The following is a 25,063-nucleotide window of genomic DNA, read 5'->3' as shown; positions in this document are numbered from 1 at the left end:
ATTTCTCTAACCTAATCACAGAAACTTTTATTTCTTCCATAGAACACTTCACTCCACAGAACAGATTTTTACAGATGCTGGCTTGTGCCATTTCTTTGGGAACTGAGCATCACATTTTAGATTATGAATTCTCTTGTAACTGTTATTGTTAATAAATGTGACTGATAGAAATTACTGATTATGACTGAGGACAAAGGCTCTGGCTATTACTGGAAATTGTAAATGTTTACAGAAAGGTTCTGGGCAGCATTAAAAGTGCAAAGAGAAGGAAATGAGAAAAAAATAGGGAATTTGGAATTTGGAAAACATTTTTATTTTTTATTTTTCTAAAGATTCTATTTTTAAATGATCCCTGCACCCAGTGTGGGGCTCAGCCTCGCAACCCCAACATCAAGAGTCGCACGCTCCACTGACTGAGCTGGCCAGGGACCCCTGGAAAACGTTATTAAGTGCTTGAGTCTCACTTTGGTATTTCCAGACATTTTTAAGAACTCACTTTAAAAAAATGTTGATTTTACATTTTTGAGCTTCACAAAATTTATTATTGTCTTTTTTCTGTGCAGAGTGTTAAAAGCTATGGAAGGAAAATGGATAACAGATCAGTTGGTAAGCTGTAAGAAGTATTTAAATAATAATCTTTATACTTGACGTTACATGCTTTTCAGTTGGTAGTGCTTAGAATATCACTTTGTATTTAACTTTATTTTAATCATTTTTTGGCAGCCCTCTGTTTGAATATATTTGTAGTGTGGACTCTTAAATATTTTATCTAGATGCCAAACACAGAGTACTGGCAATTAATTATAGAGCCATTATAAAGAGTAAGTACAAAGTCTGATATTGACATCGGAATACAAGAATGACGAACTATCCTTTTTGAAAAGCTTACTCATTATAAACATACACTCCCTACACATATTGATGATTAAATGTGAAAAGTAAACTCATAAAAATACTAAAATATGGGAGAGTATTTATAAATGTAAGCTACAGATGAACAGACCTTTATAAGCCATAAAGGAAAACATCTTGACAGACTGCATAAAAGTTTTAAAGTTCTGTATGTTGAAAACTCTAGGCAAAATGAACATAACTGGGAAAAAATGAGTATAGCATATGAAAATAAGGGGTTCAGGGGAGGGTATGTGATATGGCTAGTGCTGTGAAGTATGTAAGCCTGACGATTCACAGACCTGTACCCCTGGGGCAAATAATACATTATATATTAATAAAAATAATTAATTAAAAAAAGAAAATAAGGAGTTCGATTGATAACACTTTTATTCTGTGTTGTTGGGAGTATACATTGATGTATTTGGTTGTAGGACAAGTTGGTGGTTTGTTGGGATGTTTATGGTTTTTTTCTCACACATGTGGTATTTTTGGCAGGTTTCCTCCTAAGAAAATACATGAATGCAGGGATAATGGATAAAGAAACTGATTGACCAGAGTGTGGGTAGTGATCCATAAATATCTTAAAAGCTCATTAAACAGGATGAGATAATTGATACTGTGTAGCAGCTGTTCAAAAGAATCCCCAGTCCATACGTATTGATATGGAGTGATATCCAAGAGTTTCTTAATGATAGAGCAAACAAAAAGTAGGCTAGGATAAAGTATGATTCCCTTTGTGTGTGTGTTTTAAATATAAATATACTCTAAAAAATCTGAAAAGAGGGGCGCCTGGGTGGCTCAGTGGGTTAATTAAGCCTCTGCCTTCGGCTCAGGTCATGATCTCAGCATCCTGGGATCAAGCCCTGCATTGGGCTCTCTGTTCAGTGGGGAGCCTGCTTCCTCCTCTCTCTCCTCCTGCCTCTCTGACTACTTGTGATCTTTCTCTCTGTGAAATAAATAAATAAAATCTTTTAAAAAAATAAATAAAATTAAATTTAAAAAAATTAAAAATCTGAAAAGATACATATCAAAGTTTAATTGAGATTACCCCTGAAGGAGTCAAGCTAATGATCGCTTTATTTTTCTCTTCTGTGATGTTTAATTTTTTTTCACAATAAGCATCATTCATAATTTTAAATACTTGGAGTTATCAAAACAAAATACATTGTATGGGAAAAGACTATTTATAAAGAATCCCATCCCCATTTTTCTAAATTCCATGTACTGTTTTCTAATTTTTCTATCAAAAATGTTAGTATTGCGGGACGCCTGGGTGGCTCAGTTGGTTAAGCGGCTGCCTTCGGCTCAGGTCATGATCCTAGCGTCCTGGGATCGAGTCCCACATCGGGCTCCTTGCTTGGCAGGGAGCCTGCTTCTCCCTCTGCCTCTGCCTGCCACTCTGTCTGCCTGTGCTCGCCCGCTCTCTCTCTCTAACAAATAAATAAATTTAAAAAAAAAAAAAAAAATGTTAGTATTGCTTCTTGAAGACTAATACCATTTACAAGTGAGGGCGTCTCCTGGCTGTTCATCTTTGAGTCAGTCCACGGGGTCCCATGGGTCTGTTCTCAAGTGTCCCTCCAGGGAGGGTGGCACTTCGTACCTGCGGCAGCTCTGCAGTCTGCTCTGTGTTGTACTGTCAGGCTCCTTAGGCTGGCGTTAAACACCATAAATATTTGAATGCTGTTTTAAGCTTTTAATTATCCACATTTATAGAGGCATTATAGAATAGGTAATCCTACTTTTTAACTGACTACCAGGTTGCATTTTTACTGATCTTTTATTCGTCTTGGGGGAGAAAACCTGTTTTTATTGAAGTTTTGATTATTTTGCAAGTAATAATTGTGTATTGTGCTAGTGAGATAATACAGTGATGCTAATGTTCTCCTCAGTAAATAGCGTGAAGAGTTTAGAGCAGCTGTAGAACTTTCTGTGGTGATGCAGATATTCTGTGTCTAAACCCACCAGTATGGTAGCCATTAGCCACATGTGGTGTTGAACACTTGACTTGTGGGTAGTGTTGAGTAGGAACTGAATTTCATGCAATTTCATATGACTTTTAAATAGGCACATGTGGTCACTAGCTGTATATTGGACAGAGCAGGTTAAGAGCATATACTTCGCCATTTCTCTCTGTCTTCATTAACACACGAAAGATCTATGTGAATTTCTTTCTGTCTTAATTTCCAACCAAATTCTGCACTGAACCAGAATAACACTTTCTTGTTTTTTCATAATCCACTGTAGTCACAAAAGTATAATAAATATAATTATATTGGTCTTTTCTTCATTATGTTTCCTAAGAGATGCCTCAAAATAATGGTGATCCTAGGTTGATAATCCTATTACTCATAAGAGACCAACATTTGTGGTATTTATTGCACACTTTTTTTTTAAGAGATGGAAAATAATGTCCTGCAAGATGAGGATTGAACAGCTGAAACAAACAATATGTAAAGGAAATGAAGAAATGAAAATAAGTAAGTAATCTGTCCCCCTTCTTCTAGACCTAATAAAGGGCTAGTGTGGAATGCCATTGGCTTCATAAGCTACAGAGACAGAGAAAGAGAGGAGGCGCGGGAAGGCAGCAGCAACCTGGAAAGGTTTCCTGCTTGCCTTGCTCCTCTTGTCAAGCATTTGTGTAAGAATTTTAAGTAAATATTTTTACAAATATCTGTATTTTATATACACACAAATATAATGACCTTTGAATAAAGTACTTTTCCCAATTAAAAAGGTTGAGGAATACATATTTCCCATTCGCCTTCGCCAACAGGAAACTTGGTACTCAGTTATAATTATTAGTTCACTCCAGAACCACAGAATATTGGCTTTTTCTCTCCATTAGTGAGTCTCATGTACATTTTAATCTGTATTAATCTTACATTGTATTTGTGCACCTCATCCTTCATCGTAAATGGTTGTCAGATTTTAGGAGAGTCCTCTTAGAAATCCTGTGTCCTTAGACGTATCCCGTCTGTTTCTGAAGATCATTGTTTAAAGTTCACAGTGAGTCACCGTCATGCCTTATGACTCCCTTTCTTGTCTGCTTGTGCTTTCAGAAGCAAGTATTTTATAGTGGTATGTAATAGAGCAAAAGCTTCCTTTGAAAATGTCTGTCCTCATAAAGGGCTCCTGTGGAGTTTCTCAGAATTAGTCAGCCCGAGAGGAGGGCTGCGTGGGGAAGAGCTGCTCAGAACCACACACAGCCAGTTACCCATGGAGCTTTGCCTGCGCCTCCGGAGGCTCTGGTTCAGCACAGCGTAGCAGCCTGTGACTGACCCCTCTCTCCCCATCCTCCCGTGAGGCTCACATGTGCTCCCAGGTGTCTGTGACCCTCCTGGAACTGCTGGATTCACTGGGTTTGTGCCTCGCCTGATGAGCAAGTTTAAATCTTTGATGAGCTGTATTTCACAGATTCCTAACTCCCCAAAACAAAACGACCACCACAGAAAAGATTTGGCCCTAGAGCCGTGGACCCTGTGAGAGTGCTTCCCATCCCTACAAATCCTCAGTCACCTGGTGACGCTCGTACAATCTAGAGGGAGAATCCTGGGACCCACCTTGGACGTAGGAAGTTCAAGTCTCATGCGTGGGAACGGGGTCAGTGGTTCTCAAACTGTCTGTAGTAAAAGACCATTTTTTTCCTCTCTGATTTCTAATCTGTCATAAATTGATCCCAGTACTTTTGTAAAATACAATAAAATGCTAGGAAAATGATTGCACATTTGAGTGGTGTGTCCGTGTCATATTGCCATGTCAAAGAGAAATGTTGCTGAGCTTATTCTGTATTTCTGTACCTCTCTTGTCTGACTGTGAAAGTTTACTGACGGGACCAGATCCAGGGGCCACACTTTGAGTAGTACTATTCTGGGTGGCACTGATGACTTACCAAGGGGTGGGAACCACTGCTCTTTAGAACATAAATGCCACCCTTTAGACAAGACTCAAAAAATTCTGCAAACAATTTTAGGGGAGTTCATGAATTCCAGAAACTATGCATGGTCTCAAGTCCACAGATGAAGAGCTTGTTACTCAGCAAATATTATTTCTTAAAAATTTTGTTGTTAAAAATATCACATATATTCAGAAAAGGTCATATATTTTAAATTGTAGAACCTGATGAGTATTTCTCCAGAATCTTTTGGTGTTATGTGTCATGATACAGAATAATACAGATATGTTATATGGTATAGATAAGGAAGTTGGATTGTATGAACCTTTAAGGTTGAGTTGATCGGTGTTATAAAGTTACTTATCCAGTCAAGCAACAGTAGATGACAGAAATAGCATCAGTGTTTTTATGTTTAGGGGGAGATGGCATGGAGAGAAGGACAAATGAAACTCTTGAGTGCTGAGTCTGCAGATTAGGTGACTGCTGATCTCCTGCCACCTGGGAAGGGTCATGATATCAAGTTGGAAACTGTTCTTAAAAAATCTGACCACCATGACCGGGGGCCTTGGCCAGACATTCATTTGAGCACTTGTAAAGAGCTCAGTAGTGATCATGAAAATGAGTGAGCTTGCTGGAAGATAAGTGTGATGGAACCAGCGGCTTAAACATTAGAACATCCACACTGAGCAAGAATGGTAAAGAGAATGCACAAGTGAGGGGAAATAAAATTGCCTGCAGCGAAGTGCCTAATAGATAGCCAGATAGCCAGTAAGTTTTTCAAACTGGATTAGATACCTTTTCTGCCCGCCATGGTTATTCTTCAGTGCTTACCGTAAGTCAGGTACCTTCTGGCTTAAACTTGATATTTGTTGAGTGATTCTTTGAAATGATGACTACAGATGGAGACCTGGAGCCCTTTCAGTGGTGGGCCCCTTTGATTCATTTGTTTACATAAACTGAACTCCCAGTTTCCACTTAGTGAACATTATGTAGTTAACCTGATAGAGGTTTTGCTTTTGGTTTAAACCACAGGAAGATGCTTACCCTTGGGAGGTGGGTTCTGCAGTCCCCAGGAGCTATTTATAGAGTTAATTGTTGGGTGTGATTTATTTCAGATTCTGAAGGCCTTCTCAAAACCAAGGAAAAGAACCAGAAGCTCTACACTCGAGCACAGCGGCACCAGGAGAAAAAGGAGAAGATTCAAAGGCATAATCGCAGACTTGGTGACCTGGTAGAAAAAAAAACCATTGACTTAAGAAGTCATTATGAGCGTCTGGCAAAACTTCGGCGATCTCATATATTAGAGCTCACCTCTGTCATTTTTCCAATCGAGGAAGTAAAGACTAGTGTGAGGTACAGTGAGTCTTTTGACTCTAGGAATAGATCAAGTTTCAGAGCAAGTATATTTCAAATATGGTAGCACCTCATTTATCAGGTTCATTCTGGGGTCATTGGCTTTCCTGGTAATGAAACTGAAGTCTTATCTGCTTCAGCAAATAGTACACGCTGCATGAAATTGGGGAGGCTGCCAAGGTGGAGGGCGGTGGCCCTCAGAGAAGTGGGGCCCTCACTTGTTGACTGAGCTGTTGACTTAGCCTTTTCCTGGTAACTAGCTGCTGGCAAGGAGTGAAGACCATGAGTTTAGTCTTAGGCTCTAGTGCGTGGCTACCCTCAGGAGTCTTTGGATGGACAAGACCATGGTTCCCCACCTGCATGTTCATCAGAGTCACTCAGGAACTTTTGAAAAATACAGGTTCCAGAGGACACACCGTCCGGTCCCCAGCCTATCTCGTAATACCTTTTTTTTTTTTTTTTTTAACTTCCCTAGGTGATAATTGATGATGTTTGAAAACTGCTACGGAGGAGTTCATTTACTTTCTCACTAACCATCAGGTTGTTCCAGTTGAGGATTTTCCTGTCTCTTTTGGTTGCCCTCACTGCCCAGCATCCTTCCCCGGCTGGCCGGTGGACTGTGTGACTCGTGAGGACCATTACTCTCCCTGCTCCCTCTACTTCACTGTGTCCTTTCGGCCTCTGCCCGAGTTAACTTCCTAAAAGCCTAGAGGTCTCATTGTTCTTCTGGGTTGAAACCCTGCTCTCTACCAAATAATTTTTCATTAGTAATAGTAGTAATTAGTAATTAGTAATAGTAGGCAAATATAAAAATAAAAAGGCAGATTCAAAATAGAGCAGAATAGGAAGTTCAGAAATAGACTCTAAGGTAGCCTTTTGGGTCAGTGGGGAGAAGTTAGGGTATAAAACAGGCGACCAGGCCTTTGGGGAGGAAAAAGCTCATAAAACAGAAACATTATGGTAAGTTAGAATCTTTTTTTTTTTTAAGTTTATTTTATTTTTTTAGTAATCTCTACACCCATAGGGCTCCTCACCCCAAGAGTCAAGAGTCGTGTGTGCTTCCAACTGAGTTGGCCAGGCAGCCCCAGTGCTAAATTAGATTCTGATGGACTAAGGTATCAGTGTTAAAACACAGTAAACAAAGACACAGTCTTAAGACACTGTCTCAGATCTGAGGAGACCAGGGAGATCAACAGCTGAATGCAAACTTGCAGAAGAGAAAACGTGGAGAAAAACTTTCTCCTCTCTATGCTGTTCAATCTTTTATAGCAGTATATGATACTATATGCTGGTACTTAAAGCCCATAGTTTTGAAGTTACTTCTGTAAAAAGGTTTCTTGTCCATTCACATTGCTCAAACTTGTTACATGGAAGAAGGAAGAAGCAGAAGTGCCGCTCAGAACTGGCCGTAGTGCCCCGCTCCCCTCCCTTCGACTTCCAGGGCCCTTGCCCCACAGGCATGGGGTGGCTGGAGGAGAAAGGATTGAGAACAGAACCTCAACTTAGTGCAGCGCAGACACCCTCCCCAGTCTGCCCCTTTCCCACATACTTTTCCTACACTGACACCGACCCAATGGCAGGGATCGTCTTGTCTCTGCGTCGCCACTGAGCACACACTGTCCCCCGCACACACACACCCCCGCCCGCCACCCCCCACCCCTGGGGGGCGTGCTGACTTCTCGCTCCTTCCCACCCTCCCGGCCCTCAGTTCAGAGCGCCATCCACACTGTCATAAGTATTTCTGTGTGGATAGTAACACTGCATTTCCCTTTTTCATGGTGCGGACATTTGCACTGATGGCCCAGAAGCCATTTGTGGGTCAAAACTGCTGCCTTGACAGATGTCTGAGCAGTGACGCCAACTGTGTCACCTGTCTTTGTATTGTACCGTGTACTTGCATTTTCTGAGAAAAAAGCGTTTCACGTCAAGGACACTCTTGATGAAGCAGTGGAAATCATATTTTTATTTAAATTTTATTGTCTTGATCCTTGTGTACACATCATTTTACTAGACCACACGATGAAATGGGAAGTGGGCAGAAGCTCCTTTGCTTGGTTCTGAAGGGCTGCAGCCGGCTTACCAAAAAGCACTCGAGTGAGGTGCAGGCGGGACGAGCTGGTGTGTTCATAGGACACTGTTTTTACTTGAAAGAACTACTGCAAGACTTGGGTGTGAAAGAGATTTTCAGAAGTCTTGGCCAGTGCTGTGTTTTGCTGTGTTTCAGTGGTTAACAGACAAAGCCACTCTTCACTAATTTCCTTGTTTTGAAAAGTACTTTTTTTTGTTTTGTTTTCATAAAAATATACTGTGTTAACATGTAATAGGTTTATTATTTCCAAATGAATGAATCATTTAAAATTTTCTCAGATTTCTAATACAGGCAAATATCAATACTGCCCATCACAAAAGCTCTTTGGGGTTCTCCAAAAATTGCAAGTGTGTAAGCGTGAGACCAAATAGTTCGAGAACCTGATAGTGAGGCGGCAGGTGCCACCCTCTCACATCGGTGCGGCCTTCTGTGCCACAGCGGTTTCAGCTTCATCTCTGATAGAGTTATTTACCTCTGTATATTCCAGTTAAACTCCTGTCCTCGCGTGTGCATCTTTCAGTGTTCTGCTGGTCAGGCAGGTATCTTGCATGCTCTTTAAAACCCGTTCCCTTGAAATCTGTATGTGTGTTCTGATTTTCAGAGATCCCGCAGATGTGTCCTCGGAGAGCGACAGTGCCATGACCTCCAGCACCGTGAGCAAGCTTGCCGAAGCCCGGAGGACGACTTACCTCTCGGGAAGATGGGTCTGCGACGATCACAACGGGGACACCAGCATTAGCATCACAGGGCCTTGGATTAGCCTTCCCAACAACGGGGACTACTCTGCCTACTACAGTTGGGTGGAAGAGAAGAAAACCACGCAGGGGCCTGGTGAGAATCATAATAGTCTTTGAAAACTTAGAAGTACGTATGGTTTTTAATTGAGGTAAAATTTACATAACAAGATGAACAGCTGTAAAGTGAACAATCCCCGCGGCACGACGACATTCGCCGTGTTGTGTGTTGGTACGCGGAGCACTGGCATCACCCCAGACGGGAGCTCCGGGGCCCGGAGCTGTCATGCCCCTGTCCCCTCTGCTCCCTGCCCTGGGCAGCCCCTACAGATGAGATCAACTTATGATGGTTCAGCTTACAATTTTTTGATTTTATGATGATGCAAAAGTGATACATGTTCAGTAGAGATCACGCTTTGAATTTTGAATTTGGATCGTTTCCTGGGCTGGCGCTGTGCATGTGTACTCTCAGGGTGCCGAGCCCCCGAGGCCCCCAGGCAGCTCTGCGGCTGTGAGGGTCCACAGCCGGTAGAGACACCGATAACTGTTTCATGTTTCACTTTCAGTGCAGCATGCAGTGCATTGCGTGAGGTGTCCAGCACGTAAATGACTTTGCTCAGCTGTAGGCCGACATCAGTGTTTGGGCCTGGGTCAGGCGGGCCGGGTGGAGCTATGGTGTTAGTTGTTTAGGTGCCTTAAATACATTTTCAGCTTAGGATATTTCCAGTTTACAATGGGTTTATGGGTTTATCAGGACATAACCCATCCTAAGTCCAGGAAGATCCATAATTTTGTTTTCTGTAGATCTAGAGGTATCTATTTTGGATATTTCCTAGAAATAGGATCATACAATGTGTGACCTTTTGTGTCTCGCTTTTCTTAAATAGCGTAGTGTTTTCAAGATTCATCCGTATTGTGGCATGAATTAACATCTCATTCTTTTTATGACTGGGTCATATTCCATTGTATGTAAGGTGGATATACCACGTTTTATATCCATTTTTAGGTATTTCACTTTTGGGGGGCTGATATTGCTTTATTTATATAAAAGACCTCACTAGTTAGTATATTTAGCCACTAGAGCCCTGTTTTTGTGGTATCTTTGTAAAGAGCTTGTTTTTAGCAGCCCGAAATGGAGATAGAAATTGCCCAATAGAAAAACCCTTTAAAACCCCGGTAGCTTTCTTTGGTGGAGAAAAGATTGTTCATTTAGTCATTTAGCAAATACACAGTATGTGCTTTCTGTCATGCATGGTGCTAGGTGCTGGTGAGACAAAGTGATGTCACCAAGACAGGTGTAGCCTAGGTGAGGCCTTTCTGAGGAGGTGACATTTAAGTTGGGCATTTACTGTTCTAATAAATAATACATTATCAGGTCCAAGCAGTTCAGACTTCAATTTCATTTATGTTGGGTCTGTCTGGGCTCATTTGCTTGGGTTACATTCCACACCGCAAAAATCAGAATCGATGAAACGTTAATGTGTGGCCCTTTTATTAGTCTATTAGGAGCAAAACATAACCATCAAGAATGTAATGATAAAATTATAGATCATAAAATCTAGGTTCCCTGGTATTTTTTGTTGAAATTAAAGCTGTGTGTGGTTGTTTCTCTGCCTCAGACATGGAGCACAGCAACCCTGCTTACACGATCAGCGCTGCCTTGTGCTATGCGACTCAGCTGCTCAACATCTTGTCTCATATACTTGACATAAATCTTCCCAAAAAGCTGTGCAACAGGCAAGTAATCGAAGGTGACAAAGTCCTCTTTATCACAGATCTCATTTTCCTATTAGGTACTTACTCTAATTAAACCAAAAATAGGAATTTAAGTATTACTAAGCCAGAAAAATGACTGTGAAATGTTGAGATTAATTTCCAAAGCCTACTGTGCAAATTTGTTTCATTATCTTAAAATTGCACATGAAGTCTTCGAGAAGACCATGGAGAATTCTCCCACTTCTGAAAGTAATTGAAGGAAAAACTAGGATCTTCAGAGGGTACGCTCATGTGTAAGAACTGGGTAAATCATAACACCTGAATATAAAATAAAAAACATGTGGCTTAGAATTCAAAAAAAATGTAAGGTTGTCTGGCTGGCTCAGTTGGGGGAGCATGTGACTCTTGATCTCTGGGTTGTGAGTTTGAGCCCCACGTTGGGTGTAGAGATTACTTAAAAATGAATTTTTTTTTTCTTTTTAAGATTTATTTGAGAGAGAGCTTGCACATGCAGGGGCCGGGGGTGGGGCGGGCAGAGGGAGAGGGAGAGAGTCCTTTCAACAGACTCTGCCCTGAGCGGGGAGCCTGACACGGGGCTTGGTCTCATGACCCAAGCCGAAACCAAGAGTCATATCCTTAACTGACTGGGCCACCCAGGCTCCCCAGAATAAAATCTTAAAAAAAAAAAAAAATGTAAACATTTACAGTGTACTCAGTTCTAAGTTCTGCTCAGTTCTACCAAGCCCTTCCTACCACTGTCCAGTCATCCTTACATTTCAAGCCAAATAAATATGTATTATCATCTCTCTCCCCTTTTAAACACAAAAGATATGCCAGGGTGTTTTACGTCTTGCTTTTTGAGTGTTTAACAAATATTTGAGCCCTTTTCTGGGCACTGAGAGGGTACAGTGGTGATGAAAACCTAATCCTTGCCCTCTTGGCCCTTCATTCTAACAGAGGGACGGATAATCAATGAGCGGTGTGTCCGCTGGTCATGAAGCCTGTGGAGGACACGAAAGCAGAGTGGAGGAGAGGGGACAGGGAGGCAGGGGATTGCAGTATGTGAGTGGGCTGGTGTGCGATCACCTGTCACCCTGAGGGAAGGAAAGAGGGGAGCAGACCACGTGGGTCCCTTGGCGCCAAGAGAAAGCCCTAGGGAGAGCGAGGACAGTGAAGAAGGTCGGGGTACAAATTGGGTGGGCCTCGTGGGGCCATTGTGAGCCTCCAGCTGTCATTCTGCACAGAGCAGACAGTTAGCAGAGGTTTCTCGGTGTAGTGTGCCACGATCTCACTAGTCCCCTATTTCTGTTCACAGAATAGTCTTGTACATTTGTCATTTCGTTAGTGTGCAGGTATTTGTGTTGAGTAACTTTTCAGAAGTGGAATTGCTGGTCAGAGGGAATATGCATTCGTAATTTTTATAAATGCGGTGGAATCGCTCATCATGAGGGCAGTAGTTCATTCTTGGAAAGTCTCTGTTGAGTCTAACTTATAAAGAAGCAAAGGATGTGGGGTATGTTTTATACTCAACTGTGGTGTAAAATACACTCTTCCAAATAGACATTTTACCATAGAATTTCCTCGGAAAGATACAATTTTACAAATTGTATGTTTGTTTTCCAGTGAATTTTGTGGGGAAAATCTCAGTAGACAGAAATTTACTCGAGCAGTGAAGAAACTGAATGCAAATATTCTTTACCTGTGCTTTTCTCAGGTATGGAAAATATGCTGTGAGCTCATTTTTAATGTGTTACTTGGTTGAAAATGTTAATCAGTTTTTTGCTTTTTCTAGCATGTAAACTTAGATCAGTTACAACCACTGCACACTCTCAGGAACCTAATGTACCTGGTCAGTCCGAGCTCTGAACACCTGGGCAGGTAAGAATGCTTCTTGCTTTTTTCTAAGTGGTGGTGCTGTGAGTACTTCTAAGCAGAGTGGTTGTGCGCATCGGCAGAGCCCAGGGGCCTGGTCCTCACCCCCAGAGTCTCTACAAAAGACAAAAATAATGTGGTCCTGTACAGAAGGGCAGAGCGGCGAGTCAAATTTGAGCCTTTATGGTCCTTACATAATCATTTCTCGGAAAATTAATGTCAGACATTTTTAACACCTAAAATGAAATAGAAGACCCCAAATGTTCCCGGAGGGGGGCGCCTCGTGCCACGCTTGAAGACCAGAAGCCATTTCTTGGACTCCATGTCCTTTCTCAGCACTCTGTAGTGTCTGTCCCTTTTCCTGTGCCTTTCCTTTCATGCCTCCTCCCACCGTAATAGTTCTTCCCAGTCATCTTTTTGTCTCTCTGGCCACCATCAACTGGAGATAAAGGGTATTAGAAGTTTCAGGGGTGAACTAGTTTAAAATCCATTAGGTTAAGAACAAGAGTCAGTAACAGAAAAGACCAACCAGGGCTGGTCTGTGGGATCCTTCTAGGCCCTCAGCCCAACCTAGAGGAAGCTTTTCTTTAGAACCATTCAGGTAACCCCTCTTGAGTACATATCCTTTTTCCATGCTCTTAGCAGTCCCTACATTTCTGAGATACGACTTAGTTAATGTATTTGCACTTTTGAAAGAGGATAAAGAAAATAAAAGGCAGGAGTGTTCTTTTAGGGAGTCCCCTTCCCATCGTTCATTTGCCTTTACAACTGGAACCAAGGTTCAGGGGGGATCTTTACTCCGGCCAGGGTGTGTGGCTTCCTCCCCATGGCAGGGAACTTTCCATGGGAATCTGCCCTTAGCCACTGGCTTGTGTTTTCTGCCCCCCCCCCCCCAACAGTAACTTACCTGGGGCATAGAACCCTGTGGAAAAAGCTGTGCACTCTCTCTGGAGAACGCACACACATCTAGAATTTTGTGCCATTTTATAGGGAGTTCATGCTCCTTGCCTCAAATTCCATTCATTAGTTCACAAAGCACATGAACCTGTTAGAAATCCACCCCAGTTTTAGTGGTTGATTTCTGTGGGTTTGTTTGCCATCCTCTTTGTACTTTATTTGTATAGAGTTCAACATTAGGAAATTTTTTTTTAAAGATTTTATTTATTTATTTGACAGAGAGATCACAAGTAGGCGGGGGGGGGGGGGACATGCTCCCCGCTGAGCAGAGAGCCTGATGCAGGACTCGGTCCCAGGACCCTGGGATCATGACCCAAGCTGAAGGTAGAGGCTCAGCCCACTGAGCCAACCAGGTGCCCCTCAACATTAGGAAATTAATCCTTAATAATAAGAACTAATATTTGTTGAACCAATATTTCATAGGTGGGCTGATTATTCTTATTTTACAGAGGGGGCTGGCTGGTAACTGAAGCTTAGTGTAGTCAAGTAATTCGTGCCCATGATCACAGAGGCAGTCAGAGTAATAGAGCCAGGGTCCCAGCCTGCATCTGACTCCACAAAGTGGGAGATGCTCGTGCTTTTAACCAGGACACACCACTTCATCATGTGAACAGATTAAAAAATAAAAAAAAAGACACAAGATCAATCTGATAGAAGCCAGCAGTGAATAAAATTCAGTTCCTGTGAATAATTAAAGAAAACTAGTTGCAAATTAAAAGATTATTAAGAATATCTACCTTAAGCCTACAGAAAAGACTATTTCAGTGACATGTTCCTCATGTGGATGTTTAATAAAAGCATTCCTCTACAATGAGGACAAGAGGAAGCCTGTTGTCGCTGCTATGTTCACTTCGTTCTGGAGGCCTAGGTGAAGCAGAACAGTTTTACAAAGAAGTAAGGTCTATTTATGCCAGGAAGAAAGAAACTAGGTTGGCGTTGTTGCAGATGGTTGAACTGGCCATCCGGGAGAGCTTGCTTGCTTATGTGCTGACGGCTAGTCAGATGATGGAATGAGGAAAGGCTCCCCTTTACTGTAGCAACACAAACTATACATTACATAGGAATAATCTTTACAAAACATGTGCAAACCATAGAAAGAAAATAGGAAACTTGAAAAAAATGGTTCAACATCTATTTCTTGAATTTCTGCTAGGCAGCGCGTGAGGTGTGGGCCTGGATGAAAGAAAGCCCGAGGCAGGGAACACCCTCAGGATTTTCTTGGAGAGAAAGGCTGAGTAGTATAAAAATGCTCCTTCTCCCCAAAAGGAAACCTGATCAGAATTTCAACAGATATTTCATGGAACTTTGACAAGCTAATTCTGAAGTTGAGCTAGAAGCACAGGCTGCAAGGAAATTTTGGAAAAGAATAGTAAAGGATGGGCTTGGCCCCTTTTAAAATATAGCATAAAGGTGATTAAACCAGGTGCTGTTAGCATGCAAGTAGGTGGAGCAATTAGACACAGAGAAGAGAGTCCAGAGATGGGCCCTGTCCCCGCAGGGAGGATAGCACGACAAGGGCCGGCATGTTGAACCAGATAATAATAGATCGATAGCAGCGAGCCAGTGATTATTCATACAGGGACAAAGCTGGACTCATACTACATTCTGTATGTAAAAATAAATTCCAGATGATAGAAAAGACCTTATTTTATTAAAAAAAAAAAAACCTATAAAATAGCTAGGAGAAAAGACAGTGTTTTATAATCACAGGGTGGGGAGGGAATTCCCATGCAAGCCACAAAACCCCCAAACCATGAAGGAAAGGAGTTACATAGTTCACTGTGTAAAAACTCTAAATGCCTCTGGTAAAATACCAGATACCAGAAAGTTAAAAGATAAGCCACAGTATGTTTTGCGGCCTGTATATCAAACAATGGATTAAAAATCTAGACCACTTAAAATTTCAAATCTGTAAAAGAAAGGCAGACCTAATAGAAAAATAGCCAAAGGATTAATCCAGGCAGTTCGCACAAAAGAAATGCAAGTAATCAGTATTCAAATGAAAAAAGTCTTCAACCTCAGTGAAGAATAAAGAAGTGCAATTCAAAGCAGCTTTCCAGTTTTCACCCATCAGTTAGGCAAAAATGGAAAGGATGGACAATATCCAGTATTGGTGGTTGTCTTTAACCAAAAAAAAAGCTCTCTCCTACTAGGGGTGGATTTCTTTGGAGGGTCTGAAGTTTTCTCTCGGCTTGCCCTTGAGTCAGCTCTGCAGTTAGGGTAGGGGTCTGTGTGATGTATGTGAAGCGCACATGCTCAGTCGGGCTCATTACATCTGCGTTGGTGGTCCCTGAGCCCGTTGGTGGTCCGTGAGCCAGGAGGCCAGGAGCTAGAGCTTCAGAAGTCCCCTTCCGGACCTGCCTCAGTCAGAGTCAAGGCTGTAGAGAGACCGTTATTGGAACCTGGGTGGGACTTCCTGTTTCCATGGAGACCAGCTGAAGTGAGGATCCCATCCAGAATCCAACATAAATCTTCTTTGAATTAAATTCAGGCTTGCAAAAATATTCAAAATTGCAAAAAATAAAAGTAGTACAAAGACATATATATCTTTACCCAGACTCACCTTGTTACTGTTTTGCCTTATCATTTGTATAATCTCCATAAAGACACATACACATATTTTTTTTCCTGAACCCTATGAGGGTAAGTTACATACATGTATCATGGCTCTTGACCCCTAAATACTTTTATATGTATTTCCTAAAAATAGGGGTGTTTTCCTTTTAACCAACATCATCAAATTTCACATTGATACAGTAGTTTAATCCACTGCCCATCTGCACGTTTTGTCTGTGGACCAGATTAATGTCCTGTACAGCACTTTCCCCTCCAGTATATGATCCAACCTAGAGTCTGGTGCTGGATTTAGTTGCTGTTTCTTGAACCTCTTTTAAATCTGGAACGTTTCCACGGCCTACTTTGTCTTTTACAACATTAACACTTTTCCCTTTGTATTACTAGAACTTTCTTTCTGAATCTGGTATTTCTTCATGGTGAGATTCCAGGAATCCAAGCATTCAAGGTAGAACACTGCCTGGGCCAGGAGTGTTTCCTGGACACTCTGGGGGCCACAGTGACCATCTGTCCCTCATTGGTGATGTTAATTTGATCACCCAGTCACGATGCTTTCCACCTTCTCCACTGTCTAATTCCTAGATTTTTTTCCTTCCTTGCAACTAAGCAGCAGTCTGTGCGGAGACACTTTGAGACCATGCAGTTATCGTGCTCATCAGAATTTCCCCCAGGGTTTAACACTTGTTGATTTTTCTTACCGGATTCAGTCTTTACTGTGATGTTGCCTACATTAATATCATTATTATCCAGACTATGTAGTTTACTTAAGAGCTCACTCTTGTTGTTGTGTATCTGTCCAGCAATATTTTTGAAATATTTTGCAAAAGAGAGTTTTAAAACCAAAAAGATCATTTTGTTACCTTAACCGATAAGAATAATGCCCTGCAGCATCTTGAGAAAATTAGTTATTTTTATTCCCTGGTGACATTAAGTATAAAAGATTTAATTGTTTTGCTAATTTTGTGTGACATGTCTGGCTCAGTGTATGCTGGGCAACAAAAATTGCTCCAACTGGCCACTTTGGGAATCATCCAGTGGTTTTTCAGTTGAAATACTTCGTTGAGTGTCTGCTGCATGTCACCAGACTCTGCCCTGTGGGATTCCAGCAGAGAACTGGAGTCCCAAGTGGCTTCCCACGGAGCTCTGCCTGGAGGGAGTATCAACCCCCCCGCCCCAAATATCACTCCTGTCTGTCTCCTGGGAAAACTTTTGAGAGGGGGTCTGGGGACAATGGCAGTTCTGTGCCATGTATGTAAGGCAACATCAAAGAGAAACAAAACAGGCTATGCCTCCGAGCTAGCAGGAAGGCAGGCTTCATGTGGCACTAGGTGCTGAGGCCCTTGGACAACAAAGCTCAAAGGACGGAATGAGCGGCCACTGTGTTTAGGAAAGCAGGGAACCCAGCTGAGATGCTACGCTGTGAACATTTGTGCGTAGGTGACGCCGGGAGGAAGGAAAGAGGCAGCTGCAGCTGGCTGCAAGGAGACACTGGCTGCGAGGAGGTGCTGCTGCAGAGAGGACCTGAGCTGGGGGGCACGTGCAGAGGATTGAGAGGGGATTTACTGGGTGATACCAGGCAGGAGCGTGAGGGCGGCAGCCCAGCTGGCTTGTTTTAAGAAGGGTCACCTGGCTCAGATAACCTGAGATGAGCCGGAGAGGTTAGCCCTCACGTGAAGAGCTCTGGCAGGCCATGAAGCTAGGAGGAAGGAGAGGCGTCAGAAGAAAATCTTTGGAGTAGACCTGTTACCACGGTGGGGGGGGGAGGGGGGCGGGGAGGAAAGAGAGAAAAGGGATGAATTGTAAGGAGAGCTTTTTAAGGAAACAGGAAAGAGATACTCAGATAAGATGCCGCTTATTGGTTTGTTTGGAAAAGCTGCAGTGGGGTCAAGGGGAGAGGCTCTTGGTTCTTAATGCCTTCACCCCTTGCAAAGTAAGGACTTCTGGGCTAGATGGAGGCCTTGTGAACTTGGGAACCCCTGGTCAGAGGGGCTTTTTGATATGTAAATTGCTCGAGGGAGACCAAGGGGAAAGCCCATGGTACATTTAAGGTAAAGCCCTAAAAACAGTGCCTGGGACACAAATGTTTGCTGTTACTATTGCTGGTACAGCCAGGAAGCAAGGTTGTCTTGGAGGAACAAAGGCTACTTGACCCAGGAGAAAATGAGTTAGAAGGTGCGGGCCTGATGAGGTACACTGGAGGCCAGTGCTAGGCTTTTGTCATTGTTAAGGCCATAAAGAATTTTGGACAGACCAAAATGGCAGGCTCTACCCATTCTAGGATATCTCTCATTTTATTTTTGCTAACCCCTATCATTTCCCCCAAAGTCATTATTGGAGGCATGTGTCCTTATCGTGGGGGCAACGGTGGAGAGAAAGGGGCTGCTGGAGGGCCTTGGCTCCAGGGAAATCCTGAGAGAAGAGCAGGGGGCTGTGGGAGGACTGCCCACCCGGAGCGTGTGCACCCGGGCTCTCCTGAGGCAGGAGTGGACAGGCACTTGGAAGGGGGCGGGGGAAGAGCAGCAGCAGGCCTGGGTGGGGTTTGCTGACGCTGTCCCACAGCGGTCATCAGCAGCTGTCCCAGAGGGTGAGGCCTGAGAAGGGTTATTAGATTTGGAGATGATGATGTCATCAGGGACCTTTGGGGAATAGTTTTCTCCTGAAGTACAGTGCAGAAATATGCATTATTCCAGGTGACTATATTCTTAATAGTTATAGCTCATTCTGTTATAAATGGGCCCCTAGAAAACTGTGATCATGTCTGAAAATGTGTGCAGAGCCTGCTGTTGGCAGCAGTCCAAGGAAGCACTGCTAACATGCATACAGCTGGGCCACTTAGCTCCTTTGAGTCCTAAGAAGGTAGAAATTAGGAGTTTCAATAAGGCAGAGAACAGTTGTACTTTTTTTTCTATACCATTTATTACTTGTGCCACCAAGTGATACAGCAGCGTATATAGCAAGTGACCGTTCTTGCGTGGATCCTGCAGTTGTTCAGAGAGGAAGTCGTCCCTGGGACCAGGACGGCTGGTCTCGGTGCGTCCCGGAGCTCCACCAGTCGAGCCAGGGGACCGAGGAACAGTGTGGGCCGTGGTGGTGTGCATTGCTCTCATGGCAGTTATCTGGGTGAATAACCTCTGTTACAGACCACCAGGGGGTACAGTGCAGGCTCGGGAAGCAGGTGGAGTGGCAGCTCTGGACCTCCTCGGTCCCGGCAGGCCTGTGTCACTGTTGTCACAATGCTGGTTGTGTGTGCGCGCAGGTCGGGACCCTTTGAAGTGCGAGCTGACCTGGAGGAGTCCATGGAGTTTGTGGACCCTGGAGCTGCTGGGGAATCGGACGAGAGCGGCGACGAGCGCGTCAGTGATGAGGAAACCGACCTGGGCACGGACTGGGAGAACCTGCCAAGCCCCCGCTTCTGTGATATCCCTTCCCAGCCTGTGGAGGGCTCCCAGAGCCAGAGCAGCCAGGTGTCCCCGCCCATTGCGAGCAGCAGTGCGGGCGGGATGATCTCGTCGGCCGCTGCCTCAGTGACCTCCTGGTTTAAGGCTTACACTGGACACCGTTAGTGCGCACGGACCGAAGCGCGCCAGGTTTGTGTCAAGAAAGTTGTTCTTCCGCTACGCTCGAGTAAACTTTGTGTGTTCCGTTAAGATAGTGCCTGGAACAAAAAGAGGTTAAACTGTTGGTTTTTTTTTAAAGCAGGGAGGACAAGCATTTCTATGTATCAGATGGCCGATGGGGGGTGACCCACACGCTTATGCTAGAACAGCCAGGTCAGGGGTCCCTCTGCCCAGACCCATGTTGGTGGAAGACGAGCGTGTGTGCTGTTCTGCTGAAGCAGAAAATTCACCTGGGCTCCCTTTGGTCATGGGCCACTGGGCCCGCAGAGGCAGGCTGACACATTGGTCCTTGTGATGCCGAGACTGTTCCTGAACACTTTATGTTTTAGAAGTTGAATCACAAGCCAGTGATTCTTGATGATTAGGACTTGAAAGATAAAAACTGTTTCATTTGAGTTTGTGCTTATGCCATCATTTTTTGTACGGAGAACCAGCAGGCAATTTGAAATACTTGATTTCTTTAGAATCTGGTCATGTTTGTTTTTTAGGTCAAGGATGTTGGTTTTGTTTGGGAGGGGCTTTTGGGGAGGGGGTAGTTTAAAGTTATTTCACTCATGCTGCTGCTGTCGTAGCTTGTCAGACATTCCTGTTTTTCTTTCCCCACACACCAAAGAAATGAAGGTCTTTATTTTTGGACCCACATCCATGAACAGAAGAAATCCCAGCTGCAAGTATGGCCTGGAGATTTAAAAACTATATTCTTATATTCTGAAAGGAATTAAATTCATTCTTTACCTAGGTTATTGAATTCCTACCATCTATACTATGTGCATTTTGAAATTGAACTTATTTTTTGAGTGAAAAGTCATTAAGGTAGTTCCCTTATGTAAGCTAAATGCCTGCCTGGGCACAGGTTAAAAGCCACTTAACTAAATGGCCTCTGGTCATTCTTCTGGTGTCCCAGTTTTTTTCTAAGGGATTCAGTAGGTGGCAGGTTTTCCCAGGGAAAACCATCCTGCTTGCTTTCTTAGAGGTCTTTGTTGCTCTAGGGACACTCCCTTCACTCAGAAATGCAGAGCAAATCACAGCTGATACTACTCTTCTCTGACAGAATTTTCCCTCACCAAGAGATCATTTTCAGCTAATGTGTCGTCGTGTCATTCTCTTAGTGACAATCTCACAAGAAAACTGTAGAGAGGCATTATGTATAAATATGTAAGTAGTTTTTTATTTTTAATAATTGCAAAAACTTCTATGTAACAACTACAAAAAGAAATCATATGAAAAATTTCTAACAGGCATTATTACCATATCTTGTTAGTGTGATTAGCATGACCGTACCTCAGATAAATCATTCAGAGACCTACCCTACCCTAGCTTCTTTTCTTCTTGTAATTATTATAGTTGATACTTTGCCTCCGAATCCGAGGTGCTATATAGCTTTTGCTATTGGTATATTTAACGTTTGGTAGAGTTGCAGAAGAAGGGTGTTTATTCCTATCCAGGAGTTCCAAGTTCCCTGACTCTATGAATTTTCCACTTAGGGAGGTAACAGGCTTTGCTCCATGTGGGTTCTTAGTAGCTGGTGTCAGTACTCAGCTTCGTGATGGCTGAGCTAGCGTTGTACCATCCAGGTCGGAAGTTCATAGGGAATGGGTACGTAGACTTGAACAAATACCAAATGAACTTAAAATCGCATGAGGTTAGGGTTGTCTAGGCACTTCAAACCCTCAAGAAGAGTTTAGTTTCAAGCTGAGAGAAGATGGAAGACGGATTTGGGGCTTGGGGATAGAGACTGACTTATAAAAGATGCACAGTTATCATGGTTTCTCTCCCGTAGGCTGCTTAAGAAACCATGAGTGTGAGATTACAGTAAAGAATAGAATCCAGAGATCACAACTCCTGTCTAAAGAGTAAGTCAACAAAACTTAAAGGATACAGGAAGTAGGGATTGATAGAGTATATTTTGTTGTTTTTTTTATATCAACTAGAGGCACTTTATTTAGGGTTAAATGATCAAACCCTTTAGTGGTTTGGAACACCAACATACTGGCTTACACTGCTGAGATATTTTGGTTTTCATTATTTTGCACTGGATCCACTCTGTAAATATTCTTAAATACACATTTCAACCACTGTTTTTTCCTACTCTCTTTGCTGCTCATTAAAATCTTTCATGTAGGTGCCAGAACCATATGTAAACAGCTTTTTAAAAAACTGAAGCTGGTATTTTTTTTAAACAAAAGCCATAGAACTTGGGTCATGTTTTCCATATAAAATGTTTTGTTGAAACAAGGTAATACTAATAAAAACCTACAGGCACCAAATAGGCTGCTTAAAATGGTCTGTTAAAGACTTCTTTTTTGGGATGGAATATAACTAGGAGAAGTTTTGCACATCTGTAAGTTAAAGGGAAAAACTATGTCAACATTGGGTATATGGACAGGATTCATTTAAGGATTCATGTATCAATAACTTGGGAAAGAACATTCAGGGCCATGCTGTTTTTAAAAGAACCACAGTGTCTGAGAATCTCCTTGTGGTGTAATGTTGCAGGAATTTCCCATTACTCTGCGACTTCCAAACCAGTTTGAGTCATAACAAATGTTTTCTAAACTTTTATTGTATTATTGCAATAAATCTTTTAACAGTACTTTACTAATATGTGTGTCTTTTTCAAGCTCTGATTACTCATTTCTATTGATACACTGAGGGTAGCAAAAATGAGATTTAACTCTGGAATAATTTACACAAATTGTAGGGTAATTTTTTAAGAATTATTTTGCTAGGTAAGGAAAAAGGTCTGGTAATCCCAAAAATTACAGCTTATGGTGGTATTAACAATAATGGTCTATCTCTGGTAAGCTGGGAAGAACTAACTGCTTACCAGTTACATACTTTCTCTAAAATGCATTTTTCTTGTGTAGCCATCATATGATGCATGTGCCCTACAGTGACTCGGTGCCTAAAAGACAGCTCCGTGAGGAGGTTGGCTTTGGAATCTGCCCAGACTTTTCAGGACAAGAGAGAAAGTTAAGTACCGGAGGTTAGAGGGGATCTGTTAAATTGAGAGGAGAACCAAGCAGTTTGGAGAATCACCCCCTCCAGTCTGCCCTCTACCCCTTTCAGGTTAGATTATAGAGTGGGGTCACCTGCAGGTAGACAGGGATACCAGGAGTGATTATGGCAGAACTGTTGCCTGCAGAAAGCCATCCAGCAGCAGGAGGAACCCAGGCTAGCAAACAGAAGGATTCCCAAATAGGGCATGTGCTTCAGGGCTACTGCCCTTCTATCTCCTTAGGTAACACTTAAAAACACGCTCCTGTCTAGTGCATACCCCAGAGTTACATCATGACTGATGCAGGAAGCAGGGTGAACCAGATGGGAAGCATGAACGATAGCTTTGTCCTTAGTGGTCATTAAAACTTACATCAGCGAAATGGAGTGGTCTTTGGGGAAGTCCTCTAAACTTCAGCTGTGAAATGCTCCATGAGAGAAAGCCACCAACAGCACATTCCGAGAATCTGGGGAGAAAATACCCTGGGGAAAAAGAAAAAGCAAATAATCCTAAAATTTGTATGGACCACAAAAGACCCCGAATAGCCAAAGCAGTCTCAAGAAAGAAAAAGCTGAAGGTATCATAAACCCCAGACTTGAAGATACACTACAGTACACTACAGTGCTGTAGTATTCAAAACGTGATGGTACTGGCACAAAAACAGATCAGTGGAACAGAATAAAGAGCCCAGAAATAGACCCACCTGTATACGGTTAATTAATCTATGTTATCAAGGAGGCAAGAATATACAATGTGGAAAAGACAGTTTCTAAATGGGAAGACTGGACAGCTACTGAAAGTGGACCACTTTCTTATACCATACACAGGAAAACTCAAAATGGAGTTAAGACCTAAATGCAAGACTTGAAACCATAAAACTCCTCAAAGAACACATACACAGCATGGGATTTGGGGACTACGCCAAAATAAAAAGCTTTTGCATAACAAAGGAAACCATTAACAAACATAATGGTAACCTATTGAATTGGAGAAGACATTTACAAATGATAAATCCAATAAGGGGTTAGTATCCAAAATATACAACTCACACCAAAAAAAAAAACAAAACCAAAAACAATCCAAGTCCCAACCTAAATAGATATTTTTTCTAAAGAAGACAGGGAGAGGGGTGCTTGGCTGGCTCAGTCCGTGGAGCATGTAACTCTTGATCTCTGGGTTGTGAGCTTCCCACATTGGGTGTAGAGATTACTTAAAATCTTAAATAAGACAGATGACCAACAGACACATGAAAAAACCCTCAACATGACTCATCTCAGAGAAATGCAAATCAAAACCACAATGAGATATCACCTCAACACCAATCATAATGGCCAACATAAAAAAGACAAGAAATAAGTGCTGGCGAGGATGTGGAGAAAAGGAAACCCTCAGGCACTGGTGGGAATGTAAATTGGTAGCACCACTGTGGAAAACCGTATGGAGGTTCCTCAAAAAGTAAAAATAGAATTACCATACGATCCAGTAATTCCACTACTGGGTATTTACCCAAAGAAAATGAAAACACTAGTTTCAAGAAGATAGATGTACCCTGTGTTTATGGCAGTGTTATTTACTATAGCCAACATAATGGAAGCAATTCAGATATCCACTGATAGTGGACATGGTATATGGTATATAGTATATGGTATATATACACAATGGAGTATTCCTCAGCCATAAAAAAGAACAAGATCTTGCCTTTTGTGACAACATGGATGGACCTAGAAGATATTACATTAAGTGAAATCAGACAGAAATACCATGATTTCACTTATATGTGGAATCTGAGAGAAATGGTGGTTGACAGAGAGGTAGAGGGGATGGATGAGATAGGTGAAGGTGATGAGGAGATACAAACTTACCAGTCAGTAAGTCACAGGGGCACCTGGCTGACTGAGTCTGTAGAGCATACAACTCACTCAGGGTCGTGAGTTCAAGCCCCACACTGGGCATAGAGCTTACTTAAAATGTAGTCACAGAAATGGAAAGTACAGGGGCACCTGGGTGGCTCAGTGGGTTAAAGCCTCTGCCTTCGGCTCAGGTCATGATCCCAGAGTCCTGGGATCAAGCCCTGCATCGGGCTCTCTGCTCAGCAGGGAGCCTGCTTCCTCCTCTCTCTCTGCCTGCTTCTCTGCCTGCTTGTGATCTCCATCTGTCAAATAAATAAAATCTTTAAAAAAAAAAAAATGGAAAGTACAGCACAGGGAGGAATACTGCAACAGCACTGTATGTGACAGATGGTAAGTATACTTACCTGTGGTGAGCCCTGAGTAATGTATACAATTGCTGAATCACTATGTTGCACACCTGAAACTAATAAAACATTGTCCGCTACACTCCAATAAACATTTTTTTAAAAGATGGGAT

The 25,063-nt window shown here is 42.5% G+C and overlaps 1 protein-coding gene across 1 annotated transcript in view; it reads left to right on the top strand.

Moving 5' to 3' along the window:
* Positions 1-22,296, top strand: part of ATG14 (autophagy related 14) — a 36,066-nt gene extending 13,770 nt beyond the window's left edge. Inside the window, exons 3-10 of the mRNA XM_080807739.1 lie at positions 564-606; positions 3,290-3,371; positions 5,902-6,139; positions 8,830-9,059; positions 10,582-10,699; positions 12,302-12,392; positions 12,471-12,556; positions 19,338-22,296. Coding sequence (XP_080663865.1) covers positions 564-606; positions 3,290-3,371; positions 5,902-6,139; positions 8,830-9,059; positions 10,582-10,699; positions 12,302-12,392; positions 12,471-12,556; positions 19,338-19,644 — 1,195 coding nt within the window. The 3' untranslated portion in view covers positions 19,645-22,296. The remainder of the gene's footprint in view (positions 1-563; positions 607-3,289; positions 3,372-5,901; positions 6,140-8,829; positions 9,060-10,581; positions 10,700-12,301; positions 12,393-12,470; positions 12,557-19,337) is intronic.
* Positions 22,297-25,063: the final 2,767 nt, after the last annotated feature.

Source organism: Martes martes, assembly GCF_963455335.1.
Source record: "Martes martes genome assembly, chromosome: 7".
NCBI lineage: Eukaryota > Metazoa > Chordata > Mammalia > Carnivora > Mustelidae > Martes > Martes martes.
This window is presented reverse-complemented; position numbering and strand designations above follow the sequence as displayed.